Raw genomic sequence first — 19,519 nt, 5'->3', positions numbered from 1 at the left:
TCATCTGTGAATACTGCCCCACCTGCAATTCTTGTTTTGATGTATTGTTTTATATATCGTTACTCGTATTGCATTGTATTTTAGAGAACCTTATATAATTGTTGACCTGTTTCAATATTATATTGCTGATTCGATATTTGAAGGGTTGTAAAAGTGTATTTCTCCAGTTTCAAGTTGAGCAGTGTCAATTATAAATGACATTCTGGGGGTCACACTTATCTTAAAGGTGTTCTAAGCGATGTTGGATGACGTCACTTCTTGTTGACGCTAGCTCGACCCTCCCTCCTCCTCCTCATCCCATCCCATCCCCTCCCCTCCCCCCTCCCTCCCTTCCTTCCGTGCTTCCTGAAACAGTCATGAACCAAAACCATTTAACCACCTGTCCAGCAAAAACAGAGCCACCTGAATGATTGGAATTGGAAGCCCTTCTGCCGGAGGAGTTCTCGTCACCTTTTGAACGCTTTTCCGATGTAAATTCGGGAGTTCGCGTTCCTGCTCCTTTTCCCTATTCTTTGTCATTTGTTCATTGGAACATCGTCTCTTTGGTCGTGTGTCGGCCATATCAAAATTCTCAAGAATATACAATTTTAACGTTAGTCGTTGTTAGGACATCTCTCCTCTAGCTAACTTCCCTCTTCATACTTCTCTCTCCTCCACTCCCCACACCCCCCTTCATGTGCACGTGCACTAACCCCCCAACCCCCACCCCAAAATTATTCTTGTTGGTTATTGGCTGGAACACTGTTTGTTATGTTTCGTGGCCAAGGCTGGGCCAGTTTGTTTTTCTTGCCGTTTGTGGAGCCTGGGCTGACTACAGAGACCGCGTTTTTTTACAGTGTGTTCAGGGGACAGGCAGCTAACGTTAGCGGATAGTGAGGAGATGTTTGCTGGATGTGACAAAAAACATTTTTTGGCCTAAAAAACGCGTGATGTCGCTTAGAGCACCTTTAAAGGGGACCTATTATGCCCCTTTTTACAAGATGTATAATATAATATAATATACACTCACCTAAAGGATTATTAGGAACACCTGTTCAATTTCTCATTAATGCAATTATCTAATCAACCAATCACATGGCAGTTGCTTCAATGCATTTAGGGGTGTGGTCCTGGTCAGGACAATCTCCTTAACTCCAAACTGAATGTCAGAATGGGAAAGAAAGGTGATTTAAGCCATTTTGAGCGTGGCATGGTTGTTGGTGCCAGACGGGCCGGTCTGAGTATTTCACAATCTGCTCAGTTACTGGGATTTTCACGCACAACCATTTCTAGGGTTTACAAAGAATGGTGTGAAAAGGGAAAAACATCCAGTATGTGGCAGTCCTGTGGGCAAAAATGCCTTGTTGATGCTAGAGGTCAGAGGAGAATGGGCCGACTGATTCAAGCTGATAGAAGAGCAACTTTGACTGAAATAACCACTCGTTACAACCGAGGTATGCAGCAAAGCATTTGTGAAGCCACAACACGCACAACCTTGAGGCGGATGGGCTACAACAGCAGAAGACCCCACCGGGTACCACTCATCTCCACTACAAATAGGAAAAAGAGGCTACAATTTGCACGAGCTCACCAAAATTGGACAGTTGAAGACTGGAAAAATGTTGCCTGGTCTGATGAGTCTCGATTTCTGTTGAGACATTCAGATGGTAGAGTCAGAATTTGGCGTAAACAGAATGGGAACATGGATCCATCATGCCTTGTTACCACTGTGCAGGCTGGTGGTGGTGGTGTAATGGTGTGGGGGATGTTTTCTTGTCACACTTTAGGCCCCTTAGTGCCAATTGGGCATCGTTTAAATGCCACGGCCTACCTGAGCATTGTTTCTGACCATGTCCATCCCTTTATGACCACCGTGTACCCATCCTCTGATGGCTACTTCCAGCAGGATAATGCACCATGTCACAAAGCTTGAATCATTTCAAATTGCTTTCTTGAACATGACAATGAGTTCACTGTACTAAAATGGCCCCCACAGTCACCAGATCTCAACCCAATAGAGCATCTTTGGGATGTGGTGGAACGGGAGCTTCGTGCCCTGGATGTGCATCCCACAAATCTCCATCAACTGCAAGATGCTATCCTATCAATATCAATATTCTGAAGGCGAAAGGGGGTCAAACACAGTATTAGTATGGTGTTCCTAATAATCCTTTAGGTGAGTGTAATATTATATAATAATAGTCTGACATCCCCAGAATGTGTTGTAAATGCTTTGGTGTCTTATTCTGTGTGTACACACTGCCGACACACATTTATGTTTAAACACCATGTAAAAGTGAATTTTGCATAATAGGTCCCCTTTAACGATTGAATGTATTTGGGAAATGTAATGTTTAAGAAATTGATGAATCATTGCTGTATTCCAATGTATCATCTGATTATGATTCTAACAAAAGCGCTCGAGCAGTAATGTTGCTGTGATGTTTAAAAATATGGGTAGGAAACCATAGCAACATTAGACCACTTGAGGACTTTTGTTAAAAGCATTATCGGATGCTATATCGAATGCATAAAATGCAGTGCATGGTAGTCTACATCAAAAGCAAAAACATGTTCTATGTGAACTGCTGTTTCCATTGTTTTTCTATGTAAACAAGCAGTTTCTGGCAGTTTATTACTAGTTCCTTGACAGTTTATTGGCTTGGGCCCCTCGCAAAATTGCATTTCGGGGGGGTGGAGTCATCCTAACATTCCATAGAGTCATCCTAACATTCCACTGTTACAGCACTCCTGTCTGTCAAAATGAGATCTGTGTCAATGGAACTTGAAAACGAGGGCCCTAACTAACTTTTGAAACATCTGAAAGAAAACTCACTATTTTACATTTGACGAACTGGTAGCTAATTCTTATAAAATACGCTCTCATCTGTATGTTTTTCTATGATCTACTTACACTGACGGTTATGTTTAGGGTTGGGGTTATAGGGTGGACCTTAATACTTACATTTTGAACATTTGCATAGGAGTCATACGAAATCACCACATAATAATCTCATGATCAGGTTGAAATTTTACACTTATGTAAAACACTTTTTTAAGGCCAACCTTTTGTTTTGACCCCCTTTTATATTAATATTAATATATAAACTATATTAATGTATAGTCTTTGAAGTCCATCCTGAAATGACTGGAGAGATGTAATCAGTGGTCAGTGAAATGTTGTTCGCTGTCTGGCTGGTAAAGCTGTAGTTGTAGGCGTCACTCAGCAACTCCTTTGTACATTATAGTCTTTGATGCCCATCCTAAGAGGAATTAAAATGCTTTCTAGATGTAATATTATCCCCAACTGATTACATAATGCTGTGGTCTCACTCTAGTTTTCAAGAAACATTTATTCTGCAAATTTGTCTAAAAAGACTCTTTACCACTGACTAATTTCTTGACTTTCCTATAGCTGACCTTTTTTATTATTGTGGTTTTGGATGACCTACATGTTTAAAAATAATACCTAATAAACCACTGGATAGTCCATGCAGTTATCCTGTTTTTTCCTTTGCACTTCAAACACAGTTACTGGACACAGCATACATCTTTTTTTAAACTGTGGTTGTAAAATTATAAACCATGCAACTTAATGTAAGCAAATTGCTTTATTATATTTTATTTGCAGTTATGCTTATGTGACCATATCATGTCGACATTTTAACAAACTGCAAATTTCCAAGCTGTGAACACTGAACATTGCATACTATTTCACAAAACAGACTTTGAAACCAGTTTTGTTCGCATTATTATTACGATATCAGAGTCAGTAACAGGTCATTGAGATAAAAAAGCCTCACAACAGTAATGTGAGACATACAGCACTCTCTTTTAAACTGAATTGAGCGGACACATTATACAAAGTAATTTTTGGTACACTCATTTCAAGTCCATTTCATGCATGTTGTGATTAAGTTGCCTTGCTCAAGGGCACAATGTTGATAAAACAGGATTATTTTGGTACCTCTTGAGTTCATGAATCACCACAACTTTGGACCGACCCTGACTGCTTTAACAAACCGTTCCTTAAACATAAGGCGACCATATATTCAGTGAAAATTTTATAATGTTTTTTTTTAGATTCAACATTTTTAAGAAGAACATTCTTACTATTGGAAATGTTCTTTTTGGCACAGAAAAATAGAATAAAAATATAGCATTATTTGTATCACTGTCATTCAACAAACAACAATACTGACAAGAGTTCGAACCATCTCAGGGAACTGTCAGCAAAGCTCGCTCTCAACAACGAATTATTCTCCCTGTATGATGTTCAAACATTTATATTAAAAGGCAATAATTGTTTATACATTATATATATATATATAAACAAAACTTTCCCAGAATTCAAAACCAAAATGAATGCCTTTATATTTCAAATGTATAAATTTCTTCTATTTTAGTCCACACATGAAAAATGTTACAAATCAAATCAAATCAAAGTTTTTCACTGTGATGGCCCACTACTACTTCAAAAACAAAAAACAAAAAAAACATTATGTTCTTGAGGATTATTAAAAAGCATTTTAACATTTATTCCACATGGTACAAAAGATACTTATTGGACGTTAAAATACTTTCTTCTGGTTCAAGGCCTCGTTTTCATGTATGTTTTTGAATAAAACTTGTCACCACTATGTCTTTTGCTATAAGACACTGGCATGGTGAGATTTGACAACAGCAGCATCACATAACAGCACACATGATTGCACTCAGTAAACAAATCACATTAGATAATTTAATTCAATTATTCGTGCATGCAACTAATAGTAATTGTGCAAGTAAAAACAAGAATGGGGATTTGATTAGTGTTCGTCTCAAATTTGTGCGATTATGAAATCTCCTTGACCTTTTCTGTATTTGCTTGATGAATCATACTTGGCTCTCCTTTCGCCTCGCGGCACTTGTCACCAGCCAGCCTTTCCAACTGCTCTCCAAACACCTCCAGTTCGTCTAGAATGGTCTGAACTTTGCGGACGCCATCCCTCCGAGCCTGACGCACATCTGGGCGACCCTCAGGGTCTACCGAGTCCAGAGCCAGCAGTTCTTTGGTCAACATCTCCTCCAGCAACAAGTATCTTTTATCATTCTTCTTCCCATCGAAACATTTCACCTCCTGTGCCAGTTTCTCCACACGTTCCAATATCTGATGCACTTTGATCAGTCCTGGGTGACTCAGATCTTGTTCCAGAGTCTCCTCAGGCTGGACGTATGGAGGTGGGACGTCTTGAGGTGATTGAGGGGCAGCTGTTTCCTGGGGTTCTGGTGCTGCAGGAACTTGTATGGTAATATTGGATGTCTCTGATATCTGCGGTGACTGCGGTGTAGGTTGTTGTGCTTTTGGCTGAGGTGTTTGTGTAGGTTGTTGTTTTTGTTGCTGTTGGTGCACTGGCTGATGATATATTTGTTGAGGACCGTCACTAACTCTCTGAATGGGAAACTCAAATGCGGGTGACGCTCTGACAATTTCTTCAACTGGTTGTTCAGCTTTAGGTGGTATTACTGCGTGTCCAATGTGTTGCTGGATCTGTCAATGTTAACATATTTACTTTTGTTTAATTTCACATATTACTTCTGAATACTTTAGTAATGTAGCACTAAATATTACAGAAATGAACATTAATGGCTTGAGCTAATGCCAAAAAATACCTAATATCTTACTAAAAACACACATACCTGGGGTCTCTCTCCCATGATCTGAGAAATGACTGGTGACTGGGCCCTTAAGGGGACCGGGATGGGACTGGCAGCGCGGTTCTGTTGAATCTGAATGGGCACTTGTTCACGGTAGATTGGGATTTTTTCTCGTGTGGGATGAGAACTTTGGCTAGGCTGGGATTGTAGGCCCCCCCCTACACCCTCATGGATCACCGGAATAGGGATGTAGCCTGCCCGGAGACCTGTATTGTTGGGTCGGGGCTGTTGATGAAGGCCACTGATTTGTTGGTTTGTCACCTGTGGTTGATGAACCTAGTGAAAATGAAAATACAGTTTGATTTTGGAAAAAGCTAGCACTACCTTTACACTATACACTACCATTGAAATTAATACTTTTATTCAGCAAGGATACATTACATTGATTATATATATATATAAAATATTTATTTAAAAAATAATAATATTGTATTGCATTAACTTGGGCAAGGGTTGACAAAACAATGTGAAGTGCCACAGTAAATAAAGACAGAACATTAGAATCAGCAATAATGTGTTTATATTATCACTTTTAGCAAGTGTTAATTTTCAGAAACCTATAAAACTATGACATTTTTAAAATGTAGTGTAACACTTTATTTTACAGTGTTACTGTTGAATGTAGTTACTATAGTAATAACTATAAATTATGCATAATTGCATGCAACGAACCCTAAACTAAACTCTATAGCAAGTACATGTAGTTACTTAATATTACTCAGTACTTAAATGCATAGTTACAGACACCTTAAAATAAAGTTTAACCAAATATACAATACAATACAATATACTTTATTGTCACCTTAGGGAAATTTGTCTTGGGCTCAGTGTATGCTGCATTTCCAAATCACAGAATAAATAAATAAATAAATCACATGTATCTCACCTAAACAATTCATACAGTGCAGCAGAACATGTAGACGGGCGTCATATTGCACAGCTAAAAAGGCCCTATTGCACAAATTCTTTAGTAAGAAAATACAGGGCACCAAGGGAAATTTTCAAGTGAAAATCCTTCAGAAGCATAGTCAATAAATGAATGTGAATCTTTCCACAATGAATCCAAAGTCCGACAGAAACTACCATATCTAAAAGGGTCTAATGGGCTTACCTCAGGCCCATGTAAAGCAGGAGAGCAAGACAAACATGCCTCTGATGGGGCCTGCACTGGAGATCTAGGCCGACAGTGTGCTGTTGGGGTCGGGGAAGGTGTACGTCCATCTGTTCTCAAGTTTTGCTGCACTGCTGGATGGAAGTAAGAGAAACTCGGATACTGCTGTAGCCTGGGTTCATTGTTTTCATGGGAGACTGGGATGGGGATGTAGCCCTGGCGTAGCATTGGTTGCCTCATCTCTTGAATAAAGGTTTTGTGCATGTCCTGAGGAGACTCTGAGGACATAGAGGGGCCATTTGAAAAAATCTGAAAAAATAAATAAATAAATAAATAAATAAGCAGCTGAAAACACTATTCAAAAATAACTGGTTATATCCTCACGCAATGATGACAAATTTAACACCATAATGCAAGTAATGCAATATACTCTGGTAAACATAGGTCTGATCAACAACATCACTTCTGATGATGCTCTTCATTCCTTCTCTGCTGAAGTATTTAGTAGCTATACGGCAAATTGTTTTGCAGGAGAAGGCAAATAACGAAAGCATGCGGTTGACTGGGTTACTGAGTAAGCTCCAATTATTAACAAGCAGCATGACTAAATATTTTGACTTGGACCAATGACATTGCTAAGGCCAAAAATATTAAAAACAAGCCAGAGTTAATGGTATATAGATGTTTTTTGTGTAATAACCCTGCATAATCAGTACCTTGACATTATTCTCATAATTAATCTAAACTGTAAAAGGAAAATAATGGGTATATATACACCATAGCCACAATGGGGACAAATGTTTGGGAGTTAAACATTGACAAACGTCAAATAGAAGTGTTCAAATAGAGCTTTACTACAAAGCACAACGTTTAAAAACTGAAAGTCACTCTCATAGACATATGACACATTTTGTGATGTGATTAACAGTGTTTTACACCTGCTAAATTTTTCCTATTAGCTTCACATCACTGTCAAGTTGTAGAATTTTACGACTAGTCATACTCAGTCATATGCGAATTCCACCATTGTAAATCTGTCTAAAGTAAAATTATATTATGTATTATGTTACTGCGGCCAACCAATCAACTTGCTAGTGGGTTCAGTCACTGCTTCAATCCAGTACGTACAGTTGTGGTCAGAATTAATGGCACCCCTGGTAAATATGATCAAAAATGTCTGTAAAAAATAAATCTGCATTGTTTATCCTTTTGATCTTTCATTCAAAAAAATTGCAAAAATCTGATCTTTAATTGAAGTAAAAGAATTGAAAGTGGGGGGAAAATCACATTATGAAATAAATGTTTTTCTCCAAAACACGTTGGCCACAATTATTGGCACCCCTAGAATTTTTACGAGTAGAATATCTCTGAAGTATATTCCCATTAATATTTACCTTTTTTTAGCACACCAGGGTGACTAGGAACATGAAAATTGTTTAGCTATGACTTCTTGTTTCAAAGGAGTTTAAATATGAGGAAACACGAAGGCCAAATTCCCTTAATCATCCACCACAATGAGTAAAACCAAAGAATATAGTTCTGATGTGCAGCAAAAGACTGTGGTCAGATGAAACTAAAAAAAGAGCTTTTTGGCAGTAAGCACGCTAGATGGGTTTAGTGCACACAAGGATAAAAAGTACCCCATGTGTACAATTTAATATAGCGTTGGATCTTTAATGTCGTGGGAATATTTTTCTGCTGGAGGTCCTGGACATCTTGTTCAGATACATGGCATTGTGGATTCTATCAAATATCAATAGATAAAAAATCAAAACCTGACGGCTTCTGTTAGGAATCTTATAATGGGCCGTGGTTGGATCTTCCATCAGGACAACGATCCAAAACAAACATCAAAATCAACACAAAAATGTGTTACAGAGCACAAAATGAAGCTTCTGCCATGACCGTCCCAGTTCCCTGACCTGATGAGTGGAGTGAACTGAAGAGAAGAAGCACCAACATGGATCTGAAGGATCTGGAGCGATTCTGTATGGAGGAATGGTCTCTGATCTCTTGTCAGGTGTTCTCCAAACTCATCAGGCATTATATCAGAAAACTCAGAGCTGTTATCTTGGCAAAAGGAGATTGCAAAAGTATTTAATAAAAGGGTGCCAATAATTGTTCCCAACGTGTTTTGGAGAAAAACATTTATTTCATAATGTGATTTTCCCCCCAATTTTTAATTATTTTACTTCAATGATAGGTTAGATTTTAGCAAATTTTTTGAATGAAAGATCAAAAGGATAAAAAATGCAGATTTATTTTTTACAGCCATTTTTGATCATATTTACCAGGGGTGCCATTAATTCTGATCACAACTGTAAATGTAAAACTCAGCTTAAAACGCAGCTCGCGTTTTCTCTCATCCGTTTGACATGAAAAGGTCAGTCCGCCCTCGCTCAATGACAAGGCTGTCCAGGATCAAACATGAAACATGAGTGGGTAAAACTCGCTGTACACAACAACTGTTAAGCGACTGCATTGGCTTACAGGATATACCCAGTATGCAGTCGATTCTAATGCCATGACTCACTCTCGGCAGCATTTTTCAATGGGTTCCTGTGCTGTTGACACGGTGTCTTAAAATACTCTTTGTGAGGGGGAGGGCCTCCCTTACTCATCAATGTAAATCAGAGGTGCACAGACACAACAAACATCAAACGATATAATATCCCTAACAAATTATCACGAAACACCTATTCTGATTTCAAAGCCGCAGTATACAACAGTAACAGCCAGTATACCTACATACTTAAAGACACTGGTTTTCAACAGGGGGCCAATTATTGCTAAATAAAAGTGCGGCCACAGTTACTTTTGCTCACTGTCTGCGAAATTTCACCAACGAAATCTAGTCATCTCATTTGGAATCTACGTGATTGAGAGTATCGCGTGATGGCAAAAAAAAAAAATTCCCCAGCTTGTGTTTAAGTTAGTCAAGCAAATTTGCTGTGTTGAGCAACAGAAAGCTGCTTGGTTTGAATGTGAGTTCTGTATGAGCTGTGGCTTTTAGAGGAAAAACAGACTATGCGTCAAGTACCAGATGATAATATATATCATCATGATAATAAATGATAAAGTTCAGATGCTGCCGTTCAGCTAAATGTTTCTCCATCCCAAATAAAAATGTAATGTACAACTACAAGTAAATGGCAATATACCCAATTAATTATCGGCCAAGCTTAAAATGCAACACTGAATCTGATTCCTTTCTCTAGGACTCCTAGGCCTAAAAAAGGTTTTAAAAAACACCACCTGATTTAAGGTTTATGTTATCAAATTAGGAGATTTAGCCTATGTAGTTTTACAAGACGGATTCAAAACCAAGTTGGTAAACTGAGAATAACGGCAAGTATATGACCTCACGACCTCTGCTTTTTTTTTCTTTTTTTTTGACACGGACGCCAAGAGTAGCGCCCAGTTTATCTCCTGGCAGCTGTCTTTCCAGTAGATTCTTGGTGACACTAACTTCGGACAAGTGTTGATCTACCTAATGGAGGATGCCAACTGGCAAGCCCTCGTGTCCCCCCCACCCACCCCATATGTTTTACTTCCAGAACAGTTTGACACTTCCAGTGTGTAACTTTCAAGCCCATTCATTGGGAATGACAAAATCCGTGAGTGGGTGGATCTTTCTCAAATCCCATGTAAGGGAAACTTTGAGGGACGTGTTATACTGTTCGGTTCCAGGGATGTGGAGAACAAGCGCAGTGTGCGTAGATCTCGGGGCTTTAAATAAACATTGTGGAGTCGTTCTAACACTCTCACATATGACTGCAGTGCGTCACACACTAATCATTTCAGTTGAGATCATCACACTAATATATTTCGCCAGTGCATATTCCATCAAGCCGTTCGAATGCACGCGAAGCGCTATTTCAATAGAGGTGACTGCGCGAGCTAAAGAAAATAAATCAAGTGCGTGGCTTTTCTACCCTAGACAGTCAGTGTCTGCTCAAGTATGATTTGGATACTGAGTGGGATCGTAGCCTACGCACTCAACAAAATTGTCCTTTTCGATGAAACACCCAGTAAAATGCCTTAACCCAAAGTAATCTATTAAACGCGCCATCCAGATCTGCATTTTTAAATCACCTGAAAACCGATCACGTTTGACAGCGCAACTTCCAAAAGCAAAATCAAGATCTATCTTACCTTTTCCGTGTCATGTCTCGGATCATTCCACGTCGTTGTGCGATTGTTGTGATCCACAAAAAACGGCCAACCTGTCTGCGGGTCAATTTTGATCTCCCACCCAGGTGGTAGAGGATCGTTAGTTGCCATCGTTTCGACTGGAGACAGTGTTTTCATACTCTGATATTGCTTCGCTCCCGAATATTGTGCCATTACAGCCGCTACAGACGCTTTAAAGGGTCCGTTTGATGACGTACTGTAAATGGGGATGGGTTTCTGGAAGCAGCAAGGTCCATCCGAAGACTACCGAGAAAGTTCTAGGGTTCACTATAACGCCCACGTGTGTGACCATAAATGACCCCTGACCGGCCAGACAGAGATCCGAGATTTCTGACACTTCAATCGCCTCCCCCTTACTGGACCGAGAACACTTGTTGCTTTTTAGTGTTCACCTCTAAAGACAGACAGCAATACTTTAAAAAACAAATCTGTCTGATCTATTGCCTACTCTGTCATTCTGCTCTGTTATTCTTCACATTTGTCATCTATCACATAATGCTAAAATATTTGGGATGTAGAGGAAAGGCCATATAATCCCTCGATTCTTTCTATAGATAAAATGTAATAACCTATACATTTTAATACAATAAAATAATGTGAAATAGGATGCAGTTATACCTTTGGTCTTTCAACATGTTGTGTACAGCTTTAGTAGTATTTTGTAAATCTATTATTAATTAAATATTTGACATTTTATAATATTTAGGCCCTCATCTCATGCACCCTTTAATATGAAGAATACATTGCAACAACAACAAAAATCTATAATAATACACACACACACACACACACATTTTACACAGGAAGTTTTGGACTGAGAATCGAATTTGGTGATGACATTTTCAGACGTTTTCTTGGTTCTTAAAATATACAATCACTACCAATCATTAAATTATTACAGGGTATCCGTGCTATCTGTGTTTCTTTTCGCCAAAGACCAGGCATCCATTGAAACTCTTAACAAGTGGTCACTGGAAAACAAGTAAAAAGCCTTGAAATTAGGCTGAAAGAAAACATACAAATACATAACATGCAAGGTCACATTATCAAGTAAAATACAAAAATGAAAAATGATATATTTTTACACCTGCAGTTACACAAGCACGGCGCTTTTATCAATCTCCCCTTTCCTGTCTGTCTGATTAAACGTCTGCTTCTGCGCATGCGCAGTGACTGTCTTCCTGACTACCCGGGTTCCGCCATTTTCTACTCAAGATTGAAAGTAGCTCCAGTCCAGTATTGTTCATCCTAAAAATAAACCATATTTGAGATACTGAAAACAAGTTTTGTTAGCACTCCTTCCGGCATCCAAGAATGGAAGACGAGAGCCACCCAAAAACCCTGTAAGTAGCGATAAACACAAATCCCGTCAGTACTCAGTGAATAACCGATCAATTGTTAGCACCACTGACATACTTCTAGCTAACAGCTAGCTCCAAATAGGACGTCCTACAAACGTTTTTGACATCAAGGGCTTTTAGTAAGCACTGTTTAATATCGACAGGGGTTCAGTCAGTTACTATTGCTCACATTTCGTACAGTAGAAAGATCGAAAAGCTTTTATCTTCATCCGACGAGCGTGGGAAACATGTTTAGCCGTAGCATTCTTAAGCTAAGCTAGCGGCTAAGTGGTCAAATTGGCTACACATCAAAATAAATCCAATCAAATGTAAATAACATTGCTAAATGTGAGCTGTATTTCCTAAGTTACGGTATATGGGGTTAATATGTATATTAATAAACCACCATGTTCAGTATCCATGTGTTTAAACGAGTAACGTTAACGTTATGTCATTGTCTGCTGATTTGGTAAAGGCCTAAACTAATCTCAGGCCTGCTATCTTTTTCTAGAAGTGTGGATTTTACATTTTGTATAACGCCGTGAGATTAAAATTTCTCCTGATTTGACTGGATGATTATCTGTAACACATATTCTCAATAGTTCAGTTATGAGGGCAAATGTGTGTTCCCATCCTAATGTCACTCACGCAAAAAGAGGGGGGCTGTCATATCTATACCTAGCTCATCTATAAATATACACATATAACCGAACATCAGTTTACTCTTTCACATGGTGGGCGTTTTATCTCTGCACTAAGAAATATGTGTTTTTTTGTTTGTTTCATAGCCATACGGACTCTCAAGTATACATTTTATTTTTTTTATTATAATTTATAGTGTGTAGTTTTAAAAACCTCAGAAGGACACTCAGAAGATTCATTTTTGGGGGTAGATTAGGGCCTCAGCAAGTTTATATTGGCGTTTTAAGATTAATTTGTGGTCATATCAGTGATATATCATGTTCTCTTTTTTAAAAACCCATATGTAGATCTAATGTAGTATGTATCTCTAGATGTAGTCTAAAAACATGTGCTAAATTATAAGGTGGCAATCTATAATTACTGTTTATATCTTTTAAATTAATATATGTTTTATCTGCTTTTTCAGCTACGTGGGGAATCTTTCAAGAGATGTAACAGAGAACTTGATCCTTCAGTTATTTACTCAGATTGGGCCATGTAAAAGTTGTAAAATGATAACAGAGGTAAAAAACAAAATCATCACAAATTATGTTTTTCCAAATGTTCCCTGAAATGTTCTGTATTTGAGCTCCTCCATGATAAGTTTGTGAGTGTAAATGGGTTTGTGTGGAAACATCAGCCAAACTCTACATTTATGTTAATATTTGGAATAAATTTGCTTTTAAATGATCCTAGAACAAACTAATCATAATTTCTTACATTTTCTTATTTCTTAAAATCAAACCAAAATGGCAAAATGATGTTAATGAAAGAAAATATTAAACAGAGTCTTCCACCCAATACCCATGACTTTGCAATAATATATTTTCCTGGCTTTTCTTCTCAGCAATCCGATAGCAGCAGGAAGGTGAACTCTTCTATTGGATTTTCTGTTTTGCAGCAAACAAGCAATGATCCGTATTGCTTTGTGGAATTCTTTGAACACAGAGACGCTGCTGCTGCTTTAGCCGCCATGAACGGAAGGAAGATTTTGGGAAAGGTGCATCTTGCGGCATTGTTTCATTAGACAAGTGTAACAAGATTTGGGTGGTTTGATGTTTATTGTGGTTCGTTGCACCCTGAATTTCATGTTACCAAAGGTAATGGCTTCAACAAGTGTATTTCTATTGACAGGAAGTCAAGGTAAATTGGGCGACTACTCCTAGCAGTCAGAAGAAAGATACATCTAGTAAGTTATTGTCTTTTATATTAATTGTGGTTTAGTTTTTTTGTTTTTGTTTTTTTAAATGTAATTGTTTGTGTTAAATGTCATTTTTCTGCAGATCACTTTCATGTTTTTGTGGGAGATTTGAGCCCTGAAATCACAACTGATGACATCAGAGCTGCATTTGCACCCTTTGGGAAAATCTCGTAAGTTCCATGAAGTCACACCTTTCTATGGAATATGTTTTGCTTTTGTCTGAATAATGTCGAGTGGTGGTGTGAGGTTACTTTGAGTCATATGACCGCGCGCTCTATTTTTTTAACCCCTGTTTTCCCTAAAACCGTGGAAACAATTTCATAGATTTATTTATTTTATTTTGGTTACCATTGGTTGTTGATAGTTAACATATTTGCTCATTTTAGGAATAAATTGATGCAAAGATGAACATTTACTTTACGTTTGTCATTTGTGCTGGGATTAGCTGGCACTTTAGTCACATTTCTGTCAGTAATGAAAGCCTTATTTCTCCTTGATAAATGTAATAGTCCCATAATCAGCATTATCAGCAAGCACAGGGCAGTATAGTCAATATTGTGTACCCAGATCAATCTGTTGTAAAGTGCACCTTAAAAATTTTCATCACTTCACTGCTTTTCTGAAATTGGTAAGTAGTTTTCATTTACATAAATTAAATTTGTAGTTGTCAACACAAAAAAAAAACATTATGCACTGCTACTCTGCAAAAATTTCAGAGTCTCCTTTAGCTCTGAGTGTCAGTTAATAGAGCTCTGGTTATTTTACAGAAATGCTCATAGGATTGGACAGGAGCTTGAAGGCTAACAGCAAGGAACTGTGCACTCTGGGAACTCAGATGTAGATTTTTTTTCTATTTACTCTTTGCTTTTCATATTTGTATACTGCAATATTTTTCAATTAACGCTGACGTAGTGTAGACTTTTAACAATCCCTAGATAATTCATGAATTTTTGCTTGTAAATTTGTTTTATGATGGTTTTCCTAGTTGTGTTGATAGTTTGATTCTCCTAAAATTCTGAAAATGTTAATTTCTCGAAATTTTCAGCTTCCCAAACTCCATATTGGTGGTAAAGAATTGACCAGGAAAAATAAAGAAATCTGTTAACAGGCCATGTATGCCGTTTAATTCCTTTTTTTCTCTTTTGATATTTCTATGTATTCTTGAGTAGAATTAGAGACAGCAGTTCAAACTAGGAATGCATGGTAATGACATTGATGACTTTTACTAATATAAGAGATTAAGTACTAGTGATTAAGATGAAGATTGGACCATTATGTTGTGTCTCAGGAGTTGTCTAAGAAAAGTTGCAATGTTTGCAGGAGCTTTTAAACACATGCAGTAGTGTAGGTTGCATGACTTTGTACTTGTTTTTTATTTTATATAATTTTTTTAAAGTACCAGTAATCAAGATAATATGCAGTTGTTAGTGTAAAGTTTTGTTAGAATAACTTAGGATATTGTAACAGTGTCAGTACAGTGCAATGTGTGTGTGGTTCCTTTCTTTTTTAGATCCTCTAGGAAGCCTTCAATGGACTGACTTTTCCGTTGTTACGTTTTTCTTTCAGGGATGCACGAGTGGTGAAGGATATGACAACAGGGAAATCAAAGGGGTATGGATTTGTGTCCTTCTATAACAAACTGGTAAGGCTCCAGTACAGGAACACAGAGTGAAGGTTATTCTATTTCTGTTTACTACAATTCATATTATAGCTGTAGTATTACAGATATTCAATCTACTGGGATGAGTCAGACTGTTAGAGTTGAGTTTGCTGTTTGAGTGTAACGTTTTAGGCAGTTTAGTAATAGTACTTAAAACCAAATTAGGACATTTATGTGGGTAGTTCCTAATTATAAAGATGAACTATTGAAAGACTAGTAGTGCTGCTGAGAGGTTGTGTTTTTTGTTTTGCTTTTACGTGTGTTTGTTAAATCTGTACTTTCTTCTCTTTTAGGATGCTGAGAATGCTATAGTACACATGGGCGGTCAGTGGCTTGGTGGACGGCAAATCCGGACTAACTGGGCAACTCGGAAACCTCCCGCCCCCAAGAGTGTGCAAGAAAGTAAGTCTGATCTCAGTCCACTTTGTCTTTCTTTGGTTTGCTAACTGTCTTTGAGTTGAGCTAATTTATTATGACTGTAATTGGGGACAATTTCAGACAGCTCCAAGCAGCTTAGGTTTGATGAGGTGGTAAACCAATCGAGTCCTCAGAACTGCACAGTGTACTGCGGGGGCATTCAGTCAGGTCTCACAGGTATGTGTGCATTTGCCCTTTTAATCACTTGTTCTGAGTATTAGTAGGAGTATATGTGACTCACACTGCTCTCTTCAAACAGAACACCTTATGCGACAGACGTTTTCTCCTTTCGGACAGATAATGGAGATCAGAGTTTTCCCGGAGAAGGGTTATTCGTTTATCAGGTATCATTCAAGGAACTATTCCTCTTATGTTTTCAGTCGTCTTATATTTAGATGGTTTATGATGTGGACAGTCTATGCACAATGTAAAATATTGTAGAAGCATCTATAATTATAATAAATATGTAAGACGTTAATGGTTGCTTGTTGTGGTTGAATAGTATGAGCTGCAATTAAATGGTTCAAAATGAGATGTGCACAAAGTTGCTGAAATGAAATCAATGCTTATTTGCTAATCTTTACTCTTTTCACACCGAAAAATAGATAATATGGATTGACAACTTCTCTTAATCAGCCAAGCCAGCAAAATACCAATATCAATAAGGCCAAATATCAGCATAATATTAAACTGATTTCCCAAAAGGGGGCAACATAAACTAATGCAAAAAAAAAACAATCAGGCAACCTCTTGTTACACATCTAAGTCTTTGAAAGAAATAAAAACACACAAATAAATTATTATTAATTACAGTACCGTTCAAAAGTTTGGGGTCAGTAAGATTGTTTTAAGAAATAATACAGAAAAGATCCATTAAATAGATCAGTGGTGTCAGTAAAGACATTTCTGATGTTACAAAAGATTTCCATTTCAAAGAAATGCTGCTTTTTTTTTTTTTTACTTTATATTCATCAAAGAATCCTGAAAAAAAGTATCACTGTTTCCATACAAAATATTAAGCAGCACAGCTGTTTTGAACATTGATGATAATAAATGTTTTTAAAACAGCATATTTGACTGATTTCTGAAGGATCATGTGACACTAGTAATGTCTGGGAAATAAATTAGCTTTGCCATCACAGGAATAAATTTACATTTAAAGAATAAATCAAGTAAAAACAGTTATTTAAATTTTATTTCACTATATTACAGATTTTATTTTATTTTTGATCAAATGAAGGCTGCCTTTTCAAAATCAAAATTGTACCTGATCTTGTATAATTTATTATTTATTATATGTAATAACGATGTTTCTAATCTATTAATATATTATTTCTATCATATACTTGTTAATTTCAAAGGAAATATCAAGATTTAATTAGATGGTGACAAAGACGGTCCCTCTGATTTTATTGTAAACAATAGGATTTCTGTGCTCTTCCATTTCTTCAATCATCAACATAATTTTTTGTCAGGTTCTCCTCTCATGAAAGTGCTGCTCATGCCATCGTCTCCGTGAATGGTACCACCATCGAAGGTCATGTTGTGAAATGCTACTGGGGCAAAGAGTCACCTGACATGGCCAAAAATGTCCAACCGGTAAGTGCTTGTGAATTTGCTTTATTAGTAGTATTATTAATCTCAATCTCATTTTAATGTGCCATTGAATCTATCCCATAGATAGATAAATTGATAGGCCAGCATGTGTTTTTCATCTTCGGTGTCCTAACAGTAGAAAAGTCAAGCTCAAGTTCTTGATGCTTCCTTCACAGATGGAGTACGGTCAGTGGGGACATTGGAATCAAATGTACAGCAATCCTCAACAATACGGTCAGTACATGACGAATGGCTGGCAAGTACCATCCTATGGAATGTACGGACAAACATGGAATCAGCAAGGATTTGGTGTAGAGTAAGTTTTCATGTGTTTCTATGTGTGTAATGTAGTGCCTATGTAGGAAAATGTTTACACCCACTTTTTGTTGTTCTCTGCTCTAGACAATCACAGTCTCCTGCCTGGGTGGGAGGTTTTGGGACACAACCCTCTCAGGCTCAGCCTGGCCCAGTGATGAACCAGGCTAACTTTGGCATGGCCGGGTACCAGACACAGTGATCTGACCTTCGTTCTCTATTGCACACACTATAAACTAATAGGTGCACATCATCTTTTCCCTACAAGCTTTGGATGGGGAGGAATCCTTTATTGTAAAGATGCAAATTTAGATTAGAGGCAATTGAGATGAACGCCTTCAATGGAAATCTGAATTCATTCATGAGATTTGTTCCTGTTTTAGTGGAATTGGAGATGTATTATATCTCTTGTATCCCCACCATTTTTTACTGCATATCTTGAGGAAAACTGCTGATTTTCCCTTAAATCCCAGCTTCAGGAACTTCACAGGTACATTGCAGAAAGCCCTTGGTGTAAATGGTTTTTTGAACTAAGTATTTTCTTTCAAAAACTTTCATTCTGCATTCTGACTTGGCAAACAAATGCAAGTAAAGGCACTTTTTGGGGGTTCATTGGACCTGTGTCTTGTAAATGTTGACGTGTAAATGAATTTCTATGTGCAGTGGTGTATATTTAATCCACATTAGCTCCCTGTTCTCCTCAGATTCTAGAGCTCTTTGATACGGTGTGTATAATGTATCTTTTTACTCCAATTTACAGACAGTGAAATCTCTCCCGTTCACTATGGAGAAAGGGTCATGATGGCCATACCTGTAAATATCTTTTGATATCTTGGCCTGGAATAAGGGTTTCAAAGCATGCGCTCTACTTGACAGACCTTTGCAGAACTAACGCAGCGTATGTTAGACAAACGTTACATGTGTGACTGACAGTTACAAGCAAGCCTTAATTTTTGCTCAGTCACACAAATTTCAGTTTAACACTTTGAGACCCTCGTAGAGAGCTGTATGATTTATTTTAGAGCCTACTGTAAATTTGTCCTTTTGCTGTTTTAACAAATATGCGTGCCATTTTTGAGTAGCCAGAGATGAGGTTTGGATTTTTTTTGTGGGGGGGGGGGGTTAAGGAATTGCATGCTTCAAACCATAATACTGAGGTTGCTCAAAGCATTGAATGTACAAGGCAGAAATGTTTGAATACAACTTAGCATTTCAAGTTTTCTTTTTAGTCTAAATGAGTCTCAATAAATGAACCATTGGACAAGAAATGTTTTCTCACTTTTGTTTTTTCTAAAAAAAAGAAAAGAGAATGGTCTGGTTTCAACATA

General features: G+C 37.6%; 2 protein-coding genes across 6 annotated transcripts; one reads left to right on the top strand and one right to left on the bottom strand.

Moving 5' to 3' along the window:
- Positions 1–3,575: 3,575 nt before the first annotated feature.
- bag3 (BCL2 associated athanogene 3) lies at positions 3,576–11,199 on the bottom strand. Of its 2 annotated transcripts, none has more exons than XM_084093214.1 (4): positions 10,943–11,199; positions 6,827–7,096; positions 5,659–5,952; positions 3,576–5,509 (listed from the first exon to the last, which is right to left on the bottom strand). In XM_084093214.1, exons 1-4 carry the CDS (start codon positions 11,132–11,134, stop codon positions 4,814–4,816), a joined length of 1,452 nt encoding a protein of 483 aa, XP_083949340.1. In that variant the 5' UTR covers positions 11,135–11,199; the 3' UTR covers positions 3,576–4,813. The 2 variants fall into 2 exon arrangements, with proteins under 2 accessions (XP_083949340.1, XP_083949339.1); XM_084093213.1 differs by having other exon boundaries at positions 6,788–7,096; positions 10,943–11,197.
- A 922-nt stretch (positions 11,200–12,121) lies between these two features.
- On the top strand, positions 12,122–19,459 carry tial1 (TIA1 cytotoxic granule-associated RNA binding protein-like 1). Of its 4 annotated transcripts, none has more exons than XM_084093216.1 (12): positions 12,122–12,324; positions 13,430–13,526; positions 13,850–14,002; positions 14,137–14,191; positions 14,286–14,373; positions 15,770–15,845; positions 16,157–16,265; positions 16,362–16,457; positions 16,540–16,624; positions 17,756–17,879; positions 18,053–18,192; positions 18,279–19,459. In XM_084093216.1, exons 1-12 carry the CDS (start codon positions 12,296–12,298, stop codon positions 18,391–18,393), a joined length of 1,167 nt encoding a protein of 388 aa, XP_083949342.1. In that variant the 5' UTR covers positions 12,122–12,295; the 3' UTR covers positions 18,394–19,459. The 4 variants fall into 4 exon arrangements, with proteins under 4 accessions (XP_083949342.1, XP_083949343.1, XP_083949344.1 ...); XM_084093217.1 differs by having other exon boundaries at positions 12,170–12,324; positions 13,904–14,002; XM_084093218.1 differs by lacking the exons at positions 12,122–12,324; positions 13,430–13,526; positions 13,850–14,002; positions 14,137–14,191; positions 14,286–14,373 and adding exons at positions 14,900–15,040; positions 15,249–15,316.
- Positions 19,460–19,519: the final 60 nt, after the last annotated feature.

The sequence above is a fragment of the Abramis brama genome, assembly GCF_963993115.1.
Source record: "Abramis brama genome assembly, chromosome: 19".
Lineage (NCBI taxonomy): Eukaryota > Metazoa > Chordata > Actinopteri > Cypriniformes > Leuciscidae > Abramis > Abramis brama.
Note: the sequence above shows the minus strand (reverse complement) of the source record. Positions and strands in the feature narration are given on the sequence as shown.